At 43.0% G+C, this 26,354-nt stretch overlaps 2 protein-coding genes across 5 annotated transcripts; both read right to left on the reverse strand.

Annotated features, from left to right (window-relative positions):
• Positions 1-10,865: 10,865 nt before the first annotated feature.
• rhogd (ras homolog gene family, member Gd) lies at positions 10,866-14,548 on the reverse strand. 2 transcript variants are annotated; one of them, XM_032528214.1, is made up of 2 exons: positions 14,470-14,548; positions 10,866-13,864 (listed from the first exon to the last, which is right to left on the reverse strand). In XM_032528214.1, the coding sequence occupies exon 2, from the start codon at positions 13,833-13,835 to the stop codon at positions 13,260-13,262; it is 576 nt and encodes a 191-aa protein (XP_032384105.1). In that variant the 5' UTR covers positions 13,836-13,864; positions 14,470-14,548; the 3' UTR covers positions 10,866-13,259. The 2 variants fall into 2 exon arrangements, with proteins under 2 accessions (XP_032384105.1, XP_032384106.1); XM_032528215.1 differs by lacking the exon at positions 14,470-14,548 and adding an exon at positions 14,079-14,425.
• Positions 14,549-16,638: 2,090 nt separating this feature from the next.
• On the reverse strand, positions 16,639-25,893 carry fhdc2 (FH2 domain containing 2). 3 transcript variants are annotated; one of them, XM_032528391.1, is made up of 12 exons: positions 25,636-25,893; positions 23,967-24,556; positions 23,802-23,863; positions 21,748-21,850; positions 21,400-21,485; positions 21,039-21,139; positions 20,670-20,740; positions 20,316-20,423; positions 19,847-19,917; positions 19,410-19,527; positions 19,159-19,323; positions 16,639-18,943 (listed from the first exon to the last, which is right to left on the reverse strand). In XM_032528391.1, exons 2-12 carry the CDS (start codon positions 24,432-24,434, stop codon positions 16,982-16,984), a joined length of 3,315 nt encoding a protein of 1,104 aa, XP_032384282.1. In that variant the 5' UTR covers positions 24,435-24,556; positions 25,636-25,893; the 3' UTR covers positions 16,639-16,981. The 3 variants fall into 3 exon arrangements, with proteins under 3 accessions (XP_032384282.1, XP_032384284.1, XP_032384283.1); XM_032528393.1 differs by lacking the exon at positions 25,636-25,893 and adding an exon at positions 24,645-25,329; XM_032528392.1 differs by lacking the exon at positions 25,636-25,893 and having other exon boundaries at positions 23,967-24,601.
• Positions 25,894-26,354: the final 461 nt, after the last annotated feature.

Raw genomic sequence — 26,354 nt, forward strand, 5'->3', positions numbered from 1 at the left:
TGTAATACATATTTTTGGTTCATTTTGTCAAGGAGGCATGGCAGTGCTGTTATTAGAAGAAAAAAAAAGTACACATCAACAACTGTCCAACTGTCAAAGGGCCATTAAGGTCATACCACCTGGTCTATCAGCAAGAATTCAACAGCCATAAGGGTCTTTTACACCTCTCCTCTCTCGTTGTCCTTCACCATCAAACCAGTCTATCTAGACGTCTAACCAAAGTGGCCAAATATATTGACATGCACATAACCCCACCGCAGGCTGCAAAAACATAGTTTATCACTGAGGCGGCCAAGCAGGAGAGTGCAGGGCACAGTGTTAGCCTTAAAGTATTCCTTGGGCTTGTCTTTCCAGCAAGATAAAGGATGAAGGGGTTGTCCTTCACTGCATAGTAAGTCTGATTTAAAGGGGAGAAACAGAGAGAAAAGCCAAGATACCTCTCCCTCCCCTGCTGCTTCTGCCATTGATTGAAGACTAGCAGGGGGAATAAATAGGCTGGCTATCCATTGGTGTGTCATCAAGAGCCAGACGGGAACCTTAAGATTGGAATCTTCTGTGTCTCCAACACCTGAGGCCTCTGGCATACTAAAGACCTCTCACATCCTAATAAAAACCACAGAGGGCATTGTGTGCTCATTTTTACACTCTTCATTTTACCATTCATTTTGCATCCAGTCAGTGCTGTTCCCTTGAAAAGACATTTAAGACCTGAACTCTCTAGTCCTTTATCCCTGACCCCAAGCAGACAATGTCACCACATTAAATATTGGTTTTCATAAATCAATTCCCCCTGGAGCTCATCATTTCTTTTTAAATCCACAGACGGAAAAAAACAAAGGCTTGTGAAATTGGATGTTAATTGTGTTCCATCAGAGTTGATTAATAGGGAGGTATGTGCATGTTTGTTTATGCGGCTGCATGTTGAGTGTGCGTGTGTGTATGTGGTTGCGTGTCTGTGCATGTGTTGTGCTGCGTAGGCTGTTGAATCATAAATCTATTTTGGCATTGGAGAGAAGCAATGCTGTGCATTTAATGACAGACATACTGTCAGTGACTGGAAGTCTGATGAAGACCAGGACATGATTGGCCCGGCATGTTGTTTGAAAAAGATAATTTTAAAAAACACTAAGCTACTTACATTTACATTTTAACACAGGCCAACAAGTCTACAATCATTTACAAAGTAAGACTCTGGGAGAGCAAACTCATTTCAAGTATCAGTTGCAGGGAATCCAGCGGGATATCTGAGGTTAAAATTAAACAACATCCTGACTTCTCCTTCGAGGTTTGCCTTCCAGGAAACTACTAATCACATCACACCAGAAGATGATGAATTCCTACTCATTGTTTAAAGTGCATTTTGCCAATAGAATCAAATATGCCCTGCCCAATATAACTCTTTGGCTTGAGAGATTGTCAATATACATCCTCATCAAAGGAGGCAGACTTTATAAATGGGAATGAAAGGATGTTCTTGAAGGTACGGTCACTTTAGCTGGATTATTCACTTTGGAAACCTAGATTCTAAGTGTCAGTGCTTCTTCAATGGGCTGCACCTTCTAATAAACCAGGCACTATATGATACACAATGTATGGTTTCAGATCTAAATGTGATTGTTGATGACAAACACGGGACATATAGAGAAGTTGTGACTTTACAGAGCCTCTAGCCTGGCTATGCACTGTGACAAGATGATGTGTTAGGATGGGTCCAGTTATTGCTATATTATGTATTTTGACTGTTCTGTTTTTTGTGGTGATATGTTGTCCTTATATTGTTATACATTATATATCATATTAAAACCATGGTGTTAAGAGGCTGACAATGTCATAGCATGTTGTCCCTCCTCTCTCTCTTTCTATCTTTCTCAGCTAATTTCCTTTCATCTCACCACAAAAAAGAACAAAAATCAGTAGAATATCTATGAAATATTATTACAGCAGAGGTCACAGTGCCCACGTCTTAAATTATATGAAACAAATTTAAACAGTGCTGTAGATTCCTGTCTTGATCCTCTTTTTACTTCTCAAGCTTACATTCAGTTCAGCACTGTGGGCATTAGGGATTCTCACTGGATGTTTTATTCAGTACAAATCTTGTTCATTTACCAATGGGCTTTGTGTCACGCAGACATAGTTGTACCCTTTCTTCAACTGTGAAATTAACACTGTGGGGAGAAAACATAACCCTAAAGGGCGTCACAGAACGCTGTAAGGGGAAATGTGTGGCAGACTTTATATGTGCAGATACATCTGTGTGCAGGGATGCATGTCTGTCAACAGCATGTCTGTGACTGAGCAAATGTTAAATGCATGATGATTCTATTTTGTAATTATAGTGTACAGTATATGAACTTTGGCACTGTGTATACTTTTGTTTTAGGGAGGCCTTGTGTTGTCTTAGTAAACTGTGTGTGTGTGTGTGTGTGTGTGTGTGATTCAGTGTAAACAATCATCCTGACTTCATTGGTGGTGAGGTGGGCAGGCAGGTAAACACACTCCGCCATGTGTGGCAGATGAGGAGGAGGTAGACTTATTACGCATTGTGCAGAGCCCCAGGGGGAGCCAGCTTCAATTACTGCACACAGCGTGCTTCCCAAGCCATCGTTGAAGCCCAACCAGACCTGTGGTGGGCTTCAGTGGAGAGCAGAAAAAGCTCAATCAGGAATGGAGCTGTGATTTTAATTAAGGGTTGTATCGAGGGTAATGCTACAGCTTGTTTCTGATGGGGAAGTGGGATATGCATACGGATGTCAACATGTGCAGTATTATCTACATATTATTTTGTGTTTTTATCCATCTCCTCTCCTCTCCTCTCCTCAGTTACGCTCTTCAGGATGCAAATGTCTAAGTGTCAGCCTGCAGATTACCGTAGCCTGTGAACGGGCTAATTTCCTGTTTCCATGGTCACAGAAAAAGCTGTCAGTCTCAGTATGTCAGATGTTATAAAAGCAAACCATCTATAAAAGCACTCTAACATGCACTGTCTACACATGCAAACATCAACACAGAAAAAGCACAAAGGCGCACATGTTGAGCACATCTCAGCCGAATTTTTGCAAAATTGTGATACTGGAAAAGTTAGACTCCATGAAATTTCCTGTTGATGTATTTTGAGTCAAACAGATGGGCATTTTATCAAATAATGTGTAGATGTATTCAAGATATTAGACTCCAGCTTCTGATGTGTATTTGGGTACCGGTAAAACATATACTGAGGATATGAGGCGGATTTTTTCACAGTATGCATTTGGACACTGGAGATGGTTAGGGCATACCCTCCGCAAACCGGCTTCCAATATCACCAGACAGTCCCTTTCATGGAATCCCCAAGGGAAAAGGAAGAGAGGTCGACCCAGAAACAGATGGCGGTGATACCTGGGCGCCAATGTCAAGAGGACAGTCCACACTTGGGGACAGCTGGAGAATCCTCGTAGACGGCCTATGCCACAATAGGGTGATAGAGGTGGAAGAAGAAGAAGAAGATACATTAGGACTTAATGTTAATGAAACCACTGGATGCTTTGGTATAGATGTTAGTGGAATATTTACTTCTTTTTTGTGTTATGTGCTTATGTGCATCAGATACACTTATATTATATTCTTCTCAAAACATAGAGAAAAGACAGGATCTGCAGGGCTGTCTCTATCTGAGGGAAACTTAAGAAAACAAAGATGCCCATGCAAAGGTCTTGTCGCCTTTTACAGAGGAGCGATAGAAAGTATCCTGACTGGAAACATTAGAAATTGATGATGGTTTGTGCACGGCCCAGGACAGCAGGGCTCTGCAGTGGGGGATTAAAACCACCCAGAACCTCATTGGTGCCCATCTACGCAGCATCAGTAATATTGGTGTGGTGAGGTGATCCCAATTGATATCAAAAGATAATACCCACTACAACAACAGCTTATTCACCCAGCTGCCTTCAGGCAAGTGATACAGAAGTGTCTGCTGTCGTATAACCAGACTACAGAGCAGCTTTTTTCCTCAAGCTGTAAGAACCCTCAACTCATCCTTCATACTCTTTTTTTTTTTTTGTACACAACTGTGGCCCAGTTCCTTCTGTGGTTAGGCCAAATCATTAAATATGCAAAGTATGTGGAAACCTTTTTTTATTATTATGTTGTTTTTTCTCAATTGCTAAGACACGTTTCTTTAAACCCTCACCAATTTTCTCAAAACTGTAAAAAAATAAAATATTCTCAAGCCATATTCACAGAACACCTGGCTCTTCAAAGAATGCTTTTAGATCACACACACAGCCAGTCAAATAACTGAACACTTCAAAGCATTCATTAGACATTACCTCAAAGATTCCAGGGCATGTAGTAGACAGAATTCTCTCTTTTTCTTTAATACAGTAAACACATTTTGCAATGAAAGCCAAAGGTATATCACATCATGTACAATGGATATCTTGTAGGGGACAATAGTACTGCAATATTGAATATCTGTATTTTAGGCACTTGTAGAACATTACAGTATAGTCCAACTGCAAAAGGCCAAAGAACAAAGAAAACAAAAGGAAAAGCACATGACAGTACACTAACAAATATTGTAAAACCACAAAATCAGATATCAACATTCAATGCTCCTGTGCCACCTGTGCACTCTGTACTGGCTTATACCATCTACAATTAGTTTGATCACCTTAGAAACATGTGTGCACAGTTTAGAGTTGTGTGTAAATGATGACAACTGTGTTGTAGATGTGTTTATCTTTCACTTCACATCGCAGTGTGAAACGTGTTTTAGCAAGAGAGATTGTGTTTAGAATTTGACAGGAAGAGTGATTGATTTGATGAATGGGTTCAGGCCAGTGAACATTTGGTTCAGAGAACGGGGTTTACTGTTTTGGCAATTCACTCATGTCTGTCAGTCTGTCATTGTTCAGGCATTATACCAGCTCAAAAATATTTTCTCAATCAAGTCTGAAGGAAACAATCTTACCTTAAGCGTCCATTTATAGCTGCTTAGCTTTCGATCACACCGCGAGATCTTTATGGATTTTGCCCAGTTGTCATGGAATTGATGAAGTTCATTTCTGTTTTTTTATCTGAGCACTTTAGGGACTCATTGTTGACTTAAAAGTTGAGTTTAAAAGTTAATTCCTGATCTTTCTGCAAGCTGTTCTGGCCCATCAATAGTTTGCATGCCCCAAACATCTCACAAAATGAATCATCCTTCTACCAAGAATGATTAAAAAATATCCAACCATTCACGTCTGGACCCTTGGGTTTGAAAGCTAAAATCAGGACAAGAGACAAGCACAATGAGCCCCATCAGGACATGTATCTACTGATCCATTAGAAACGAAACAAAGCGATAAAAACAGGGGGAGGTAGACTAAAGGAGGGGAGAGAGAACAAAACCTTCTCATTGAAAGTTGCATTCTTCTTTTGTCTGAATTAGTCTTCACTGGCTTCCTAATTGCAGCTTAAGCAGACTCTAATGATAGTCACAGTTGAAGCAATAACTGCAGTTTCTAGACCCAATGAGACCAACATCAGATATTACTCCTTGAGGGTAAACAGCTCTTTTTAAATCAGCAGATCTTATTTCATTTTGTCTTTTTTGTTGAAATGCAACTTCCACACTGCAGTGAGAGCAGACAATGAGGTTTATGTATTGCGAGCCAAGTACAACAGCCTCTTTGGCAGTGATGTGTGCCCTGTCCAAAAGAGGCTCAAATGCAGAGACCTCTCAGTAATCCATAAACATTTTAGACACAAACAAACACACACACACATACACAAAGAGAGAATTCAATCCTCTTTTTTCACATGGGACTAAAGACAATATGATTAACTTTTGGAAGGTGAGGGCTCTTTTCCTCCTTGCTCCAGTTTATCCAGCACCTGAAAGTACCGTAACAGTGTCATCCTCTATGACAACAAAGCCCTCAGAGCTGACAAATGAAACTAAACCAATAAGAGATACAAATGTGCATTTCAAAATGCAGAGATCCATAGGGAAAAAAAGATGGCCTTTGACCACGGGGAGAGAAAAAAAAACCAAGCCCAGATATACAGTATAGAAAGAAAAAATAGCTCCATTCTCCTCTAGCATGCATTTTCCACCTGGTTAAACCACACAATCTACTTCGATGTGAGCAGAAGGGTGAAACCTGCTCCTCAAAGACGAGACGGATGAGATCAAAGCAGACACAGCGCTGCAGGAGAGCGGTAACCAAGGCAGCACAGGATGTTCTGCCTCGACACATAACAGAGGCCACAGTCCCAAAACCAGCAACTCTTTGTCTTTTTTTGTGATGAAATATATGTTTTATTTTATTTAAACAATTAACAAACAATACTATGGAACATAGGAACGTGTCCCAGGAACCAAAAAAAACACAGAAAGGAAAGATGGGGAGGGGGGGAGACCAGACAAAAACACAACAGCAGGAATGGAACTCGCAGCTCACCAACAAGACACACATAAACAAAACAACAAAAGACATAGACACAGAGAGACGGACACAAGACACACAGGACCAAACACATGCACAGACAGAAGCAAGGGGGCGAAAACACAAGTCTGCAACAAGACTCAGCAAAGTTGAGCCAAGAGTCCAAAGTCTTTTGTGACATTCCATTTCTGCGAGCCATAGAGAGCTCCATATGTGTAAAACATCCAAAAAGGAAAGTGTCAATGTATGAATAAACAAGTCATGAGGTGGTTTCTAAAGTGTTGCAATCATTTTCTTCGCAGCTGTAAGTCCAGCAAATACAGCACGTTTTTGAATTTTAGAGAGCTGAAGGGTTGCCAAATCATTCAGAATCAAAACACAAGGCAGATATTTCGGATGCAATATGACCAACAGGAGGGCAATCCCAGATCATGTGATCATATATACTGTACCTTGGGCTTTTACTGGGCAGAAAGACCAACTCTTTGTCTTAATTCCTGAAACGTGTGTTGCTGCAATGAAGCACTCCAGAGAGGAACAGTGTCTGATTGCTTCATCAGTTCTTTCGGGCTGCACGCTCGTCTGGCTGAGGGTTTGCAGATGTTTTTCGAGCTGGCAAGCGTTCGGTGTCGGTTCAGTACCGGCCTAAATTGCTGTGTGACCTTTTGCTCGCCGCCTGAACTGACAAGTTTGTGAAAAGGTTCCGCTCTCTTGCTGACAGATCCCGGGGATAGCTGACACTGACGCACATCAGAAAGCAAAACAAAGGCAGAGAAAGGACGAAAGGAAAGTGAGAGGACTAGTGGAAACGTGGCTTGTTTAGACTTACAGTATTTGATTTCATGTTGTCTTGGGTCATTGAGTCTATGAGTTATGACAGCTCAGAGAGAGCATTAAAAGCAAAGTTGTAGCTGGTAATTGGGAAGGGCAAAAGGCTCTCCGTGTGTGGTCTGCCATGTCTCCAATCCAATTTTAATGAAGAACCACTAAACTCAAACTCAGCTCATTGATTGCTTTCACTCACATCTAACCACGGCTTGTCCCACAATGAGCTATCCTTTTTTTTTCTCCTCTTCCTTTTTCTCACATCATCACTCACGCCCGACGGTGGTGTGATCGTGCTTCTGAAAAGTGTCAGAGTTGACTTGCTCTGGCACCCCGTGCCATCTGGCCTCTCCCCACTGCGTTGATACCGACATCAGTGAATGACAGCAACGCGAACAGCCTGGGACTGCGCATCGACAATGGCAACATAACACGAAACACCTAATCAGCCTGGTGTTTGAGCAACATGGATGTGAAGAGGGCACTTGAGGACTTTCTGTTCCCAACGCTGTTAACTTCAGTGATTGCCAGGCAGCGGTTTCCCACCTACGAGCTGCAAACCAACATAATTACTGGAGAAGATCCGGGTGTCTGTTATTTTGGTTCTCTCTGTCCTGCTCCTCTGCTCGCATCTCTCGTTACACGCTCATAATAGCTCAGCGCCTAAAAGTCTTTGTCATTTGGCCTGGTTCCGCTCAACCTTCAAATAAAATACTTAACTAAAGAACTAGTTTGACATTTTACTAAATATGCCAATCCACTTTCTTGCTGAGAGTTAGATGAGAAGATGGAACCACTCTGTGCATTCCATATGAAGCTAAAGCTGGCAGCTGGTTAGCTCAGCTTAGCTGGTTAGCTTAGCTTAGCTGGCTAAAACATACTGTAAAATTTACATTTGAAGACCAAAATCTTTGTCACTGAATCATAATGCATGCCCATGCTGTCTTTCCATTACTGTCACAGCACTCACTCTTTCACCTCTGCCACCAGTCCTATTTTGTTCGGAACACAGCTAACAGCCTTCACTCCCCTCTGTGTTCTTGTGCAATCTCATTTTCCCTCTCTTACGGCTGGAACACTTTGATTTGAATGCAGAACCGCAGCTTTCTCAGTCTCGGTCTAGCTGCAGGCCATCTATTAGATCAAGGCTTTTTTGCTTTTTCATCTTAAGACAAGGAGAAGAAGAGGAATCTTGCCAGCTCCTTGGCTGAATAGAGCAGAGAGCTGCCCGGCCTTTTGGCTTTACCCAGCACATCATCAAACGGACAGTGAGAGGGAGGAAAGGAACCAGGGAGATTGAGGAGCGATAGATAGATAGACAGAGCTGAGGTCAGGGTCCCAGCGGAGACCAACACTCCCACTCTCTCCACACTGATGACTCACAGAAAGCACAACTACTAGTTGTCTTACCCTCAGCTGAACATTTCTTTCAGCCAGACCGAGATGGAGCACAGAGAAAATCTCACCTTCTGATACGTTCAAACACAAGGTTCGCAGTGTGACTATGCAGCATGAAAAACACCTACATTCACATCACACACAGCGTAAACAAATGCCCGTTCAGTTTGGTGTCTGTCACAAACAGATAAATGTGGAGCACTGGGACCTGTTTGATTTGTTCATCTTGGATGACGTTTTCTTCAAAACTGCCGTCATAATAACATTAACCGTTGTGTTGTCCTCCCGGCTAAAGAAATTGACAAATTTTTCAACATTTTGTCCCCTAGGCTTCCGGCACACAAGTTTTATTTTTTTTAAATGTTTTTTCAATATTTCTGATGTTTTTTTCTACCAACTGATACAACAAGTTTTACACTTATCTTGGAATTCAGGGTCAATAAACCAATTTTTTGAGTTTAAAAAGCAGAAATATGCTTTACAACTGAATAAAACACCCAGAATCCAATAAAAGTAGTGTCCAGATCCCTCATTTTAATAGAGAAGAGGGTTACATGGAACCATCCATGTTCATTTCTGGCAATTTGGTTAAAAGAAAACAATATTTCCGCTATAAATATTTTTTGAAAGTGGGTCAAATTGGACCCAAAGACAACAGAAGGGTTAAGCCAAACAAGAATAGAAACTAAAACCCCATGATCAGCATTTATATGAGGTTGTTGTGGAGGGAAGCCTCCCAGAATGCATTAGGGCAAAAGACTCTTGGACTTAAATCTAATTCAGTGTGTGCTCCTGCAGTGTTAACATTAATGTTTGTACCATTTTATTATTGTCATACAATTATTTATTATGAGTAACATGTCGCCGGATCATGAGTGATGTTCTCACCAGTGTAATAATTAAGCAACATTATTGATTGATTATAAAAAATAGTAAAGTTAATAAATCTTCTGGTAGCTGGAGGCCATTAAAACCCCTTCCCTCAGCCTAGGAACTTCCTCCCTAAGATGTCTGCCTTCGTTTACCTTTGGTCTATAATCATAATCAAATAACAATGAATTGATTTTTGTAATCTATATACATCCTGCAAGTAACAAGTACATTTGCCATGTCTTTCTTGTTCTATCGGCCTTTTAATAGTGAGTTTGTTATGTTAGTGTCTTTATCCCAACTAAATGTAATGTGTTATGTATTTTATCATGTACATGCCATTAAAGTATGTATTATAAAAAAGTCCCAGTCGGGATCCAGCTTCAGATCATTTTAGGCCAGTTTTTAAAAAACTGTAAAATCCAGACTTATCAACAATCAAATCAAGCCCACCACAAATGTACAAAGAATGAGGCATGTGTGTTATTTAGCTACTATACACAAAAAGAAAGGAGAAAGCTCCTTTCAGACGACTGAACTATGTCCTACCACTTTCGCAGTACAGTCAAAAATGGATCACCTCAACAACCAGTCTCATTAGTCTGCCTGATTTAGTTAATGCAGAAAGCAACAGTTTTTGCTCATCTCACTACTAACTTGTGCCCCCTGAACGTTTTTATAACTCAAACTTGGCGGAGTTCCCTGAAACAATACATCAAGCTCTAAGTGACAAAACTTTTACAGGCTGTAAACATAAATTCAGCATTGTTTTGGTTGTAAAACGTTTAGACAACCCCCAGAGGAAATGGACTCGAAATGTTGCTGCTGCAGTGATGTCGTAATGAGCCTTTGGTGGAGTTCAACACATCTGTCATTTGTCAGCGCCACCACCCATAAAGGTCAAGGGAATTTTTCAGAGTGAGCAGCGTGCTGGGTTTTTAAGCTCCTGCAACTGACTGAACTTGTGGGTGTCCGCGGAGTTGAATGATGGCCCTGAAAACTGGATGGGTATAGACCATTAACTCCAAATGTACAGAAAAAAAAAAAAAAACAGGCTTTAAAGAATGGCTTTTATTCTGGATATGGAGCTGAGCTAGAGGGCTGTGTCCATCTAGTGTCCGGACATGGTAATTGAAATGGCATTAACATGAAAGAAAATGAAGTGTAAAATATGTGTTCTACAGGAGCGTAGTGTGGTTTCCTGAGCTGAAAATAACAGTAGCTGTGAGTAAATGTGTGACTCAGTTCTCAGCGTGACTTTGTTTTTCCATTGTTACCCTACAGCTGTTCAGTAATGTCCTGATTCTGCTTATTGCTAGTCTTTTATTAAGTCACCAAAACAGAAACACAGAAACACTGTCTGGTTTTAACCATTTTATTTGGCATAATTTAAAATCATCTCACTGTTAGTTCATTTATACAAATATGCTTTTGTTATATATAAAACAATTACAAACAGATTTCTACAAATCAAGTTCCCAGTGTAAAAGCGTAGTACCACGCACACGGCAGCATACAGCTCCGGGACACAGTCAGAGAGCCCCACAGGTGTATGTTCCACTTCAACAGCATTATCTGAGTGAAATCAGGACATGGCAAAAAACAAGCTCACGGCAGTTTGACATATTGTGCACTTACATTCAACCCTCCACACACCGATCTGGGAAATTGTCACACATCCTTGGGCAGATCTCAAACCGCATTGCTGTTGTTACACAAAATCTCCTGCTCGTGTTGCGCTTCGGTTATTCTAGACTTTACACAGGCCAGGATCTAGGTTGACATAATATAACCCGCTTCAGTGAGTAAATGAATAATTACCATAGTAAAAGGGCTGCCGTTATTACTGGCAGCTGAAAGCACAAATGAGCGATCAGTCATTACTAAAATATTTTATAAAAATGTATAAAAGTCTTCAGATGTGACAAGGCTCGTTCCACCAACGCAGCTCTCGCTAACCGTATGTGCAAGTTGTGCTAGTGCCTTGCCCTCACTGCACCATGCAATGCAGGGATGTAAACCACAATCTGTTCAGAGCTACGGGCCACGAGCACTATGCTCCATTTCACAAATGCACACAGACTTGTCGCACAAGACGTCAGTTTAAGACCTGTGTCTTACAAAGGGGGCTGTAAGAAGAGTGTTTACTGGCAGGAACAAAGGCAGAAAGCTTCTTAAAAAATTACAAAAATGAAACCCAGAGATGGATGGACCAGCATTTGAAAGGTCTCATGGCACTTGCATCAATATAATGAGAAGCTCTGACAAAGGAGCACTGCTGGTCTTTGGTTTAGATAAGGCCCCTGACCAAATAATAGGCTCCAAACATATTGTAGATAAACTGCTAGTACATGGTAGAAAAATTAAGGCAGCTATGACCCGGTGCTTTTCCAAGATTAAATGTTTTCACTAACCAGAAATATATAGGAAAAGGAGGTGAATACAGCCTAGAATAAGCCAGTTAAAACCCCTTATTGTATTATATGCTAGACTGAATCAATTAGGCAGTGGTCATAGTCAGTTGATCTTACATGTAAGGCAATAATGTAAATGACAAATGGAGCAAATGGAAATGACATGGAGATCTGGTTCATCAAATATGAGTTTTAACTATTACACAAAAAACATCTTACTGATCAAATAAACATGAGCTATTACAAAAAATATATTCAACTTTGGCCATAACCGTACTCGTAGGTTAAAAACTTTTGAGGACAAAAAAAAAATCATTTACAGAGTAAATTCAACATAATTAGATAAAACATAGTCTTTTACTCCCATCCTGTCAGAAAGTAATTCTTAGGCATGTTTTAATGGCACTCGGTGTGAGCCTCAAGAGTTAAGACATAGACAGAGAAGAGCTGTGCCAGCTTGAAAATTCCTGGACCAGTGTGGGTTAATTTGGCAGAGGCCTTATGACACCTACTCCTCTATTACTGAAGAGGGTAAACGGTCGGCTGCTTTGAATGGGTCCGGCTTATCTTCAAAGGCCTACTGGCTCTTCATCCATGTGTGGCAGTGAGAGAGCAGTGCAAGAGGCTGGAAAGGCAGCTTGCCAGACAGCTCTAACATGCCAGACTGAGCAAAAGGGGAACTGCAGCTCAAGAGTTTAACCTCTGATCTGTGCATATTGGTTAAGGGGTACTGGCATTTGTCCGGGAGTCATGACATCATGTCTGGACTCAAGATGCTTGAAATCAAAATTTGTTCACCCTCTACTTAGCTGTTTATTATATCTAAATAGGCAAGTCAAAGCATTTTGATGGTGACGTTGCTTGAGACTCATGAGATGCAACCTAGGTGAGAGTATGAGGTAGTCATTATTTCTCGACCTGAACAAAGGCAGATCTCTTCTCTCCAGTCAAACAGGGTAGCTTGGTTGGTTGGTTTGGATGTTATTATGGCTTGTGACAACCATGATCAGTTTTTATAAGGCAAAGCAGAGAAGCTATAAATCTAGAACAGATGTAAAATTGGAGAAAAGTGTAAATATCAAAAGTTAAAATGCAAGGAAAATAGGAGTTGGTCTGTTGGCCCCATTTTGGCATAGTCACTTTGGTGATGATGGCAACGGAGTGAAATCCTCCAGGAGATGAATAAGGAAGAGAGGAGTAACAGAAGAGCTGAAAACAAAGTCTAAACTGCCAGAGGTGGTATGGAGGCAGCCAGATGGCGACGTTTGTTCCTCAGCCTTCCTTTGCATCTATGGATCTCCATCATCCCTCTCCACAGTCCAAATCTGGGAACCATTTATTACAACAGCACACACTTCTTGGCGCTCTTTTTCGTGACTGGATACAACACTGCCTTCACAGCTTCCTCAAACACACCCCTGACACCATCCTGCAGGAGAGCAGAACACTCCATGTATTTAACAGCACCAATCTGCTTGGCCAGGGCGTTTCCCTGCTGCTGGGTAGTAGGAGCCAGGCCCTGCTCCTTCAACTTCTTCACTGTTTCTGCATCACCCCTCAGGTCCCTCTTGGTGCCCACCAGCAGGATGGGCACGTTGGGGCAGTGATGAGACACCTCGGGGTGCCACTTGTGCCTAACATTGGCATGGGAGGAAGGGCTACCAATGGAAAAGCAGATGATGAAAACATTGGTCTGGGGATAGGAAAGCGTGCGCAGGCGGTCATACTCCTCCTGGCCTGCTGTGTCCCACAAGTTGAGGCTGACAGTGCGGCCATCTACGCTCATCTGAGCGCTGTAGTTGTCAAACACTGTGGGAATGTACTCTTCAGGGAAGGCATTGGTGGTATAAGAGATGAGTAAGCAGGTTTTACCGACTGCCCCGTCACCCACCACCACACACTTTATGGTCTGCATCCTGCCTACGACCACTGGGGCTGCAGCACCTGACAACAGAAAAAAAAAATGTCACCTGGGTAACTTATAAATGCAAAACTCATGCTCTGCGAGACTGATATTTAGCTTTTCAGCACCAGTGATAATAGGATGATTGCAGGCCAGTAACTTTGCGAAAGCAGCTTCTACAGAAACAACTTATCACCCAATTAGCAGACAAGCTAACCACCGCCAAGGTTAGCTCATCCACGTAATTAACGTTACATAGGTTACCTCCAATTTCAGCCGTCCACAAATACACATTGTCTGGAAAGTTTACAGAGCCAAGTTAACCATTGTCTTTGAACAAAGGACAGCGAGGCAATTTATAGTGAGACGAAAATTTCCCGGTGTTGATTTCGCACTGTTCACTTATGATACTAGGCGTTCCCCCGGTGGCTAGCATCAAGCTAAGGAACTAGCGCGTTAAGTGGCTAACAAGCTAGCTAGTTAGCAAACAAGTTGAAAGTTTATTGGCACGCCACTTCTCAAAAAGGTCTGTTCCTAGCCCAATAACCTCCCACAGGTTACTCAAAAAAATCTCTCCCATTCTAATATATGTCTCAGAAGTAGTTATTTGCTGTAACAGTGAAATTTAAAGGATTTTGTGACTTACCGCCACTCTTTCGATCTCTTTTTGCCTGGTATAGTCAATCACAGCCGCATCCGGGGAGCTGTCCATTACGTTAAAATCGACGTACGGAAACAATGCAAACTGGTAGTTGTAGTTTTATTTGGCCACAGTATTTTCCGTGACACTAGATGGCGATGTAAATCCATGTGTTGAGCTGTTTTGCTTCCCTGTGATTTTCTATGTTGAAAACTGTCTGTGCACTGCAGACCAGAACGAGGTACTCGAAGTTAACAGCACTGTAAAACAAATTTAAGATTTGTCTACGAGTGTGCTGACAAAAATTGCCTAGTGTGACAATAACAGGACATGTTTTATTATTGAGAGCTTTCATTTAAAGTTGCAATATTTTAATAGTCTATTAGCCTACACGTAGATAGATAAGATACTTTATTTCTCATTGTACACAGATACGAGACATTGTTGTATCTATCAGAACAAATATAATTAGAAACAAAACTAAAGTAGGCCTACATGCAATGGCCTCCTTCATGTGTTGTTTTTCATTAACTGATACATTAACCTGTAAACAGCCTGTTAAAGTTGTAGCTGGTCCAAGTGGAGCTCATGTTAATTATATTACACTCTTGGGTAGCTGTACTTTGGTTCATTTTTCATATGATGAATAGTAATTGACCATTGATTTATTTAGATTGTAGCTGTTTATTATAAGTAAATAGGCAAGTCAAAGCATTTTGATGGTTTGCTTAAGACTTATGAGATTCAACCTAGAGAGGATGAGGTAGTCATTATTTCTCCACCTGAACAAAGGCAGATCTCTTCTCTCCAGTCAAACAGGGTAGCTTGGTTGGTTGGTTTGGATGATTCTTATGACTTGTGACAACTAGGATCAGCATTTTATAAGGCAATGCAGAGAAGCTAGTGAGGGAGGCTGTATGAATTTGACCAGTCTGTTAACATTTCAGAGTAAGTCTAAATGCTCTGATTTGATCCTTTCTCTTGAACTTGTCACATTCTCGCCATTAAATGCCAGTGTGTCACTGTTTGCATACATACCCCACATTTAAAGGCTGTAAAACAATCCTGTTTCCTGGTCCTTTTCCTCTCGATGGTCAGCACTGGTCTTAAAGCCCATATATCACTTATTCAACTTTAGACAAATAATTATTTTCACTAAGCCAGTGCTTTCAGATCAATGCAGAAAACAAGAAGGCAGCTAAAAGAGGCACTACTTTAGTCTACTCTGCCCTGCACCCCTGGAGACTCGTCGATGATGTCAACTCTATACACTGAGGCAGGTTAAGAGGCCAGTACTGACCGACAATCGGACACTCAAGAACACAAAGAGGCACCGGTTTATTGCCTTTCCCAAGAGGTTCTGGCGTCACTGCAGCCTATAAAGAGAGAACTCCCACTGGGACCCTACACCCACAGTCACCCTCCACCCCAACCCTTGCACCCCACTATTCTGCCAGGAGATTCCCCGGGACGTCAGTAGCATTTCCATGACAACAGCCACTGACAGAGATGGGGGTGACTGTGTCAAGAGATGCAGCAAGAAGGAGTTCAGACGAGAGAGAGAGAGAAAATTGAGGGGGACAAGAAGACAGAGGACAGCAAGATGCAAGAGCACCAGTTAATAAGGAAGAGTGGGGGCTTTGAAAGGGAAAGGTCTCAAATCGAGTGCTCCTCTGAATCAAGACTGAAGAACAGATGTAAAGATATATCAACAACAAACACATTCTTTTTTAATTTACCTGATGAGGGCCTTTCTCGGAGACAGAAACTACTATTCAGACACCATCTTTATTCATCCTGTCTTTTTTTAATTATAAATCCACATTACACAGTGAATAACAACCAATGCTATTCAATAAAGTTATAGAATCTTTTGATACAAAATAAAAATGACAAAACAGGTACAGTAATCATCTCCTTGCGGCCTCTTCTTCAGTTTGTAAAGTGCATCAGAACAATGAGGCCTCTCAACAAGAGGATAAACAGTTCAATATTGTACCGAATTCAGTTCGGACAGAAAGACAGCCAAGTGTGGAAAACATATGGAAAACAAAAATTTTTTTCAATGCTTGAGAGACTGAAACAGTTTTCCAAATAAAACATTTTTTTCAAAGCACACTTGGCACAGACTAGGACAAGTCACTTGGTTGTGTTCTACAGACTGTTTTACTGCTGTTCTATATATGAATAGTAGTAGTAAGATGCGTGGTCTTCTGGTGTCCTATTGCCTGCAAAGGACACAAATGGGTGTACAAAGAGGTAGGATTTATTCTGCTATTGGGTAAAGCACATGAGATAAATTGTCCCCAATACTCCGAGTGCAGCTCCCTCTCACATATGTAGAACCTAAGTACTCAGAACTACATGCAAATTTCATAAAAGTTGACCTAGAGCTGATTAAGACCAAAAATCTGACTGATGACTCACACTCTTAAGTAATACCCACACTGTTGACATTAGACTAAAATCCATAAAAAGGCATGAAAAGTGTGAAAGTGCAAGCACTAAATCACTCCCCTCACTTCCACATTGGCGGAGCTGCAGTGGCCCGGGGCATTTTGGGACCAGGTATCCGTGAAGCTGTAGGAGCTTTAGAGCTAACCACAGAGGTGCTTGTGCTTGTTGTCTTGGCAGTTTTATTTCGGGCAGCAGATATGACAGCTGTGCGTATGGTCTTGGCGGTGGCAGAGGACGGGCTGTGGGCAGTGCGAGGCAGGGGGGGCACCTGAGTCTCTGAGTTTGGGGCGAGTCGTTTCGACACACGGAGAGGAGTTCCTCTGACAAAGGCTGGCTGGGTGCTGCCTGAGACCTTCTCTGGTACGGATCTGTCTGAGGTCCTGCGGGTTAAGGAGGGCTTCCCTGGAGTCTGTGGCTCACTTACAGTCCTCTCCTGTGTACTTTTACTGCGTTTCACCTCTGTCTGAACAGCTGCAGGCTGCGTGATAGGAGAAGAGCGCATGGATGTGCTGCGAGGACTAGACAGCCGGCTGGGAGCTGGTGGGGTAGCGGGGGTTGGGGCTCCATTTGAAGGCTCCGTTTTGGAGCGCACCCTGGGAATGCCCGTGCTATTTGAAGGTCCGGCACGTGACACAAGTCCCCTTTTGGCACCTATTCCACTACGCACAGGGATCTTCATGGTTCGACTCTCCTCCTTTGATGTAGGAGACACTGGATTTGTCCCTGCTCGGAGGTCACCCTCCCTTTCTTTCCTCCACTTTGAGCAGAGGCTCGGTGCGGGTCGGGGGAGTGGAGAGGTTGGGGGTGACAAGGCATCATAGGATCGGAGGCCTTTCACCAGAGTGTGGCACTCCAGTGTTTCACCAACACGGGAGTAAGGCCTTGGCGTCTCCCTCTCAGAACTTGGCAAATCGGAGTACTCCTCTCGCTGTGATTGGCTGAACTCTGGTAGACTGGAGGGCATCCAGTTCTTCTCCGTAGGTGTGGACGCCACTTCTGTGTTAGTGTGCTTTGTTAAGCCCTCATCAGGCGACGGCACCACACCACTTGTTGTTACGGTGGGCGTCTCTCTCACCTGTGGTTGTGACAGGACGTTCTCTGTAGCATTTACAGATGATTGTGATTGGCTCTCAGATCTGTGGTACCTTAATGACCCAGTCCTGTTGTTACTGTGAGAAAGTATTCCACTTGTTTGAAGAGATTGAGATACAGACTCATCAACACAAGAGCCGTTAGATCTACTCTGAACAGGCCGAGTATTGTCTGTCACTGGCAGGCCGAATCTATGCCTGTGAGTGGGGGTCTGGTTTTTAACACCAAGGGCAGTTTTATCGGTGGGCATAGCAACAGAGTTTGTGCAGGAATCGGGTGAAGATTCAGTGGTCATCGAAACCATGCGTTCATGTAAAATCTCTTTTTGTCTTTCTAGTCCCATTGTCTTCAACTGCCTATGCGGCACATACGAAATGCTCTCAGGCCCTTTCTGCTTGACTGGGAAGCCATGTCCATGCTGAGAGTGACCGAATACGGCAATGTGCGAGTCCTGAACTGCTTCCCTGCTCCGGTTAGCTGCTCGGCTATGCTGAGACCTGCTCCCTCCACCCAGAACAGGTTCTTGGTCAATAGGGGAACATGTGCCGTCAGTCTCTGGGGAGCTACAAAGCACAGCAGTGGTCTCATGGTCAGAGGAGCTGTTGGAGTGATAACTGGTGGAGGTGGGACTGCTGCCCAGCTCAGGGTAGTGTTTAAACATGGATGTGTTGTGGAGATGTGTGTCGTTGTGGAAGTAATGGGAATGCCGGCGGGACTCAGAGGTTCTTAGGCTCCGTCGACTCCAAGTGTAGCTCAAGTTCTTCTCCAGGAGTTTCTCAAGCTCATCTGGGTTCTCCTGACTCTGAGACTCTCTAGCCAGGCTGAGGCCCGGGTCTAGCCCTGTACAAACAGCCAGAGAGCGACGCTTTTCCCCCATCTCACGCTGACGCTCCAGACGTTTCTGCTCCTTCAGCTCCCGCTCTGCATTCTCCTGTAGAAATGGGAAAGAGTCATTCATTAGTGACGCTTAGTGCTGAGTTGAATCTATGCAATTTTTTTTGACAATGTACATGTTTTAATCAACAACTATTTCCATCAGTGAAAAATGTTTGCTGTTATACAGTGTATAATTGCATGTGATTTGCAAACTGATAACCAAGAAACACATTGTTTAATATATTTGCCATCCAGTTTTAGAAATCAAACCTGGACAGCTCTTTGGAAGCGGAGGCAAAACGAATGGAAGACCCTGCAAGCCTCCTCTAGTTTGAAGGTGCCATCATCTTCACAGAAGAACTCCACTAGAGCCTGACTAGACATCCGCATGCCCTCCACCTCATCCTCGGCCTCCTTCAGACGTTCCTCAGCCACCTGCACACAGGCAAAGTTTACACACAGTCATCTTTTGAAGCAAGATATTAGACAACGATTTAATATATTACAGATACGTTTTATACCTCTAGGAAAGGTTGTGTATGCTGCTGAATCTCTGCCTCATTATGGATGTTTGCCTTGAGTGCCACCACTCTGCTCTTTAACTTGGATAAGTCTTCCAGCACAGACTCCTCACTCAACCTGCAGAGGAGAGGACACGTACAAATATACAATTATAATAAGAACTGTATAGAAAATGGCTGTGCAATATATCTTGAAAAGGGTCTCATAACCAAACTCTCCTGCAGAGCTTAAATATCCACCTGGATTATCCGTGTTGTCATGGCCCCCTTTTTTCAAGCGGCTAACTATTGCTAACAGCTGGGCGCCTTGTTCTGATTAAACAATGCAATAGATTTACATGATTTTTCTGTTAGGGTGTACTGATGTTATTAAACAGGGCTCGTATATTCCCTCAGACACAGTCCCTGTAGGATCTGAGTTTTGGAAAGAGACTGACCTGGAGGCGGAGCCAACATGGCCTATTTGGCTGGGAAATGACAGTAAACTCTGGTCCTTTTTCACAGCTTCCTGTGGAGACAAGCACAAATGATATCCAGCTATTGTTTCAAAAGAAGCAACATGTCATTTGCTAATGTTGACAAAATCATATGCTTGGTGGAGCAGTCAAACCTGAGAGGATACTTTTTTTTTTCCAAAAACTTTGTGGTCAGAAACGATTGTTTCTTGCAACAACTGTGCTAAATGTAATTTTCCCTAAATGAGTTCAACCAGAAATACACACTTTTTAACTTTAGAAGTCCAGCTTTTTACAAATACCTTTACACAATGTACATCCTCTGCATAAAGAATAGTGTTCAAATGAAAAGAAAAAACATTAGATGACTGGCACATCCGTTGCTGTGTTCTCTTACTTGCTGTGTTTACTCTAACTGGGTATTAAAGGAGGTTTTCTTTTCAGATCTTACCATAGCTACAAAATGCAGCAGATTCATCCCCGGCTTGTTGGCTTTGGTGTCAGCCAGTTTGAGCAGCGATGAAATTCGGAAACCAGCGGCGTTCCCTGCATATCCACCCTAAGAGGCCACATGCAAGGTTAGAATAACACATACACACACACACACACACACACACACATACACACACATGTGACAACTTTAAACAAACAATGATACAAAACCCAGGTGCACGGTCAGAGCGACGCCCCTGAAAACACACCCAGACCCCGAAAGACTGGTGTATTGTGTACACAGATAAAAAGGACTGACTCCGCTTTGTTGGGCTAAAGAAAAGTATAGAAACAAAAATAAAGACGCACTCACAGCGTTCATATAGTTTCCTGCTTTCAGCACCAAGCGAAGGATGGAGTGTAATTCAGGACAGCTCAGCAGTTCTAGGAGAGAAGACAGGAAATTAATTACTGGGCTTCAAGGTTGAGGAATAAATAAGGATGGATGTGTATGCAGCAGACGTCAAGGCCTTAAAATGAGTCAGCATCTTTGAAGAACTGACACTCAAGCTGACTGGGGAACTAAAACTTCTATCTCATAGATAAGTAGGCTTTTCTGAATCCTAATCCCATTTGCATTCTAGGTAAAAACTTTACCACTCTAGACCAATTCTAGGAGCATTGAAAGGAGACCTAGATCTTTATAGTGGTGGTGTGCACAGCTCCCTGCTGTTAACTTTACCTCTGGCCGCCTCCCTCAGACATCTGGCTGCCACACAGAGAGAGGTCACAGCAGGGTCAAACTCTTGTTGTAGGATCATGGCATCCAGACGCAGCCGAAAACTAATGGAAGAGGAAAGAGGGGGACGGACGGACGGATGGATGAGTGAATGGACAGGGGGTGAGTAACCGACGGTGGAGACAAAAAGGCACTCCTGATCAATCATCAGTTAAACAAGGGCATGTCATCACAAAGTGAAGCATGTGAGTAAGGACAAGTGTCACGTAAAAAATAAACAAGATAAGGGGGAATTTTCAAAAAGTTGGAAAGTGCTGGGTTTTTTCTTCTGGTAATTTTATCTGATCTATGACTAAAGTTGTACCTGGGGACTTCCACCAACAGCAGCAGGAAAAGATCAGGCTCTCCAAGCCAGCTCCGCTCCCCACTAAACCTCCTCAGGCGGGACTCCTGAAAGAGAACACATGCTAAGTAAAATCTGGGAAGCAACTTCGATTGAAAAAACCAACATGCCGTTAAAAGTCAATCCAAGTCAGCGTCAATATCTTTCAGCGTGATTCTTCTCTGGAAACAGAGCACATCATACGACTGGGTTCATTGGCAAACGTTTGATTACCCTAACCAGAGCCAGATGATGAGTAAGAGAAAAGGAGAGGCGAGGGAGGGGGGTTGTCACTGTTGTATTTGTATGCCAAAAAAAAAGCCACTTTACCTCATCGTTGTCGGGCAGCAATTTGCAGAGCTCTGTGAGCTTCTCTACTCCGTAACGGCCCCCAGAACCGTGCCTGATATCCTCAACTATCTCCTTAGCAGGCCTGCAGAAAGATGACAACAGACATGTTTTTTTTTCAGCCTGACGCCCCACGAAGAAAACTCATGTTATGTTTGTTTTGCTTTAATCACACAACGTTCAGGCTTATCCCATTCTTATCAGTAAAAGTGTTGAGGAAAGAGGGTTGGTTGACGCCACACTGGCGACACAAAGTGGCATATCCACTTGGCAAATAGAAGGCAGACGTGCAGAGAAAATGTCTGAAAGGCCTTGAGATGTCAAGGTGAAAGAAGAGAAAGTGAACTGCCTCACTGTTTGACCTCTGACTCACTTTCTCTAAGTGACACATCTGTCCAGCAGTTTTCCATTATCCCCTCCTCTCCCTCCCCTCCCCCTCATCTTACAGCCCAAGCCCATGCTCATACTCCATTATGTGCCCGCTGCTGTGTGTGGCTTACTCTCCTCATTCATAGCTCAACATTTTAGACACAAACGGTTTAGGGTCTCCCTATAAAGACATCTAAGACATCATCTTTCTTCTTCTTATAATCATTATAATATTGCTCTTTCAAAACGGAAACACGGTTTTACACTCTCATTGTGTGCTGTGTTATCTGTCCCAACTAGTTCTATTGACAACAAAACGCTGAGAGAAATCATCTATAAACAGAACTATCACATGATGAAAAGATATTGAAGTGACTACTCAGACGCTGACAATACAAAACCATATTTTGTTTAAACTACACCCACAATTCAACACTAGCTCTGTCTGTGTTTAGAACAGCAGGCAAATAAGCTCCCAACAAGACAAATGTTTGTGTGCACAGGAGGCTCTTTTCGCATAATGGATTTCCCTACAAGTCTTGACAAATCTGGTTTAGAAAAGAACCGCTCGTCAGTTGAGTTTCCGTGAACAATTCCCACATGGAGGCATGACAATATAGCAACTCAGCACTTATTTTCCATGTTTGTGTATGATTATATTATATACCTGCAAAGGTTGCACAGGTCATGATTTTCAACATCACAATCTAAATGAGAATGCTTCAGACGTTAAGCTGTATGCTTCAACAATTATTAAAACAGCCCTATTCATTTCAAGAAGGGCAGCTTTGTTTGAGCTAGGCAAGCATGCTAAACAGGCTTAAGGGGATGGATGTATATGGCAAGCCACCAGTGGGGACTCTCTCTGTAGGGGGTAGCTTTATACATTAGACATTCTTTAAGGGCCTCTGCAGGTGTCAACACTGACTCCTCTGGCTTTATCCGGCCACCCTCCTAAAAGAACCCCAGACCTGCTGCTCAGTTTGCACCCTCCCCTGCACCTGTCTCCTGCAATATACTTCTCCTCCCAGACATCCTCTCTCCTGATGAGACTTCACACTTCTGACACACACAGACACCAACCCATCTCTGACATATGGCCACACACTTCAGTTCAACTACAAGTGATGTACTGTTCCCCGGGGCCCTGCTGTTTCCTGCTTTTAAAACTACCCTCAGTTTTGACGGATGGTGACCTCCTGCAAATGTAGACAAAAAGGCCAAAAACGGTTCAAGTGCAGCACATTGTTAACATGACGCATCAGATCTCTTTAGGGGCCGCCATTGTTGTTTTGAACAAACAGTCGCCCAGCACACGCTCCTAAATCCCGCCCATAGCTGCCAGTAGCTCCTCAGAGGACGCTGACTGGTCTGAACCTCTGGTTGTTCAGACACAAACAGATCATTTTCATTATTGATTAGTCTGCCAATCACCCACTCCCAAAGATATTCAATTTACAATGATACAAAACCTAAAAAAGCAGCAAATCCTCCCATGTGAGTAGCCAGAACCTGCAATTCTGGCCACTTTTGCTTTAAAAAAAAGGAATTAAAAAAGGAATCAATTATCAAAAAAAGAGTTGCAAAAAAGAGAAGCATCTTCCATTCATTCACTTATTGATAATCAACTATTTGTTTCTGCTCTAGTTAAGAAGAAAGAAGCTTACATCTTGAACTGGCGTAGAAATATTCCAATGTTCATACTGCGTTTGGGGTCCAACAGGGAGATCTGTGAAGAGGGGAAGGAGAACACTGAGTGGAAGAAAAGTGCAAGATATCTCAGTATCTTTAAACAAGGCTGACAAACATCACCGCTATCCTCATGAGCTTACCTCCTCTGAGCTGTCCTGGGGGGATCTGCAGCGCAGCAGAGCGGACCGCCGTCTCAGGGTGCTGGTTCTGTCCTGGGGCTTATTGTCCCTCTGACCAAACAGCTCATCCAGAGAATGGAGGTCTATGGGGAACTCATCCTCGCCCGAGGCCGCCCCGTTCCACACACTCTTCCTCCCTTCAACCTTCTCTTTGGGGATGCGCTCCCAGTTCAGCTTCCTCAGCCGACTCCGACGGGCACTGTCCGCCCGGCTAAAAGGCGACGAGGAGCCAGGTGGAGGTGGGGGCGGAGGAGGAGGCGGAGGCGGAGGAGGTGGAGGTGCTAGGGGAGGCGGTGGAGGAGCGACCAGCACTGGACGCGGCTCCATGGCTGTCACTTCCACAGAGGCAGGGGCAGGGGCGGGAAGGGCAGGCTGTGTTCCATGAAAGGCACGAGATTCCTTGATGGCCACAGTCAGGTTGATGAGCATAGAGGCTGGCTGGGTTTAAGAGGGAGGGAGGGGAGATAGCGGGCAGGCAGTCTCTACACAGTCAGGGACTTCTTCCCACTTTACAGTGAGCTCTAGTTCAAAGGTCCATCAATAGTTCCACCCTATAACAAGACAACATAAAATTTTATCTTAGTGTTATCCCGGAATTTTGGAACAGCAAGCGAGTGTAAGTGTGGCTGATGAGCTCACCTGAGCTTGTATGACCCCTGGCCTCACTTCTCCTTTCATTTGCATGACTCCGGTACATTGACTGATAGAGTTCGGTCTAAAAATGTAACCCCTGGTTCAACCTACAGTGGAAGTTCAAGGCGTTTTCGGAAAAGTACTAGCTGAGTAAGATTAGCTCTCCTCCTCTGTAGGCTGATTCAACAGCTTGTCCCATCCTGTTCAGTTTCACCTCACTACATGCACACACACCTCTCCCTTCTAATTAGATTACATTGAGACCCTACAGGCAAGGATATGCAAGGTTAACCACATACGGGAGAAATAGAGGGTCTGCAACTTCAAAAATCATGAATTAAAATATTATTTCCTCGTTATGGGAGGTTCACATCTGAAAGTCATGGTTGCGCATAGGTTAGGCCTACTTGCACCAGCAAGTTATAAACAGGATTAGTGATGCAGTATGATTCAGAGGTTTCAGGTGTCTGGCTCAAGGAAAAGTCTTTAAACATGACATGGCTCAGCATTTGGCCCAAAACACATCCGCTCGTCCTCTCTCTCGCAATTCATATGAATCACAACTTATGGGAAACTTTTTAGGGATGCGCGCGATTGCCAAGCTGTTCAATAGAGCGCCGCACGAGCGCGCTGCAAAAGCCAGCGCCGCTGATCTCACCCTCCATCATTTAGAGATCTGTATCTTGCCAAGCGAAAAATCATTTGATAAATCTGGTTGTTCAAGAGCTCATATGAAGGGGGAAGAGTAACGGGGAAAGATAGTTATCACTACAATAAAATAAAAACGCAAAATTTACGTCAGTTATAATAATTTAATTTAGATGACATTTTGGTTCAAGTTAACAAAACTGGTTTTGATAACCCGGTAGTTTATCCCTATAGACTTTAGGTTCACCTCACATTAAAAGATATGCCTCAATTTAAGGTTGACAAAACATTGTTCAAGTGATTTTCATTTCTCTGAATCAGGACAACCCAATTAAGTTCTTTCACTTACCTGCCGTTAACGGAACTGAGAGGTTACCCCACGAACACCGACAATAGCTCGCGGTTTACAGGAGACAAATAAATTTAAGCGTCAATCCAAGTTTTTGGTTTCCTGTATCTTCTTTATCCCTGTGAATTGTGCCGCTCCACTCGCTGCAGTCCTGTTTTCCTTTCTCAACTTGCAGGGAAACTTCCACAGTCTACAACCAGGAACGCGCAGACGCGCGCACCCGCTCGCTGATCCACCGGTATCCTCCCAGTTTTCCCAAGGGCGAATTTAGGGGTTTCCAGGTGGGAGAAGGCCTACACTCGATCTTAAATCCACTTTACTCCACTTTTGGACTATGGAAATTTTAGTATTGGACTGAATGTCTGGTATGTTTGCCATTTTGAAAAAGAAAGTATTTAAAGCATTTAGACACTCAACACAATTAATAATCAGAAATTTTCAATTATAGTAATTCTTTATTAACATTTAGAGTAATTGTTTTAATGGACTTGATACTGCTTATAGTGTGCCATTATTTTTCATGTTTGTTCTGATAAGATTGTACATGAAAGCTTGCTGTCAGGAGTTGTAGTGAAAACCTGAAGTCTCTATTTCAGGCTAATCATCATAGTGGGCAGGACTCTGATCTGTAATTGGTGCAGAAGGCCTTGATCAGGCAAAGAAGAGTATGCTATTGAGAACCTGAGAGAGGGAGCAGATGGCTATCAGACATGGGAAAT

The sequence above is a fragment of the Etheostoma spectabile genome, chromosome 10, assembly GCF_008692095.1.
Source record: "Etheostoma spectabile isolate EspeVRDwgs_2016 chromosome 10, UIUC_Espe_1.0, whole genome shotgun sequence".
NCBI lineage: Eukaryota > Metazoa > Chordata > Actinopteri > Perciformes > Percidae > Etheostoma > Etheostoma spectabile.

Bases quoted from the DNA above. Each gene is read 5' to 3' on its own strand.
- rhogd (XM_032528214.1), bottom strand. From the start codon at position 13,835: ATGCAGACCATAAAGTGTGTGGTGGTGGGTGACGGGGCAGTCGGTAAA.
- fhdc2 (XM_032528391.1), bottom strand. From the start codon at position 24,434: ATGCTCATCAACCTGACTGTGGCCATCAAGGAATCTCGTGCCTTTCAT. The intron at 23,864-23,966 runs GTAAGCTCATGA...CCCTCTTCACAG, and splicing joins CCCAGGACAGCTCAGAGGAG to ATCTCCCTGTTGGACCCCAA. The intron at 20,424-20,669 runs GTGAGTGCGTCT...GTGGCCTCTTAG, and splicing joins CAGGAAACTATATGAACGCT to GGTGGATATGCAGGGAACGC.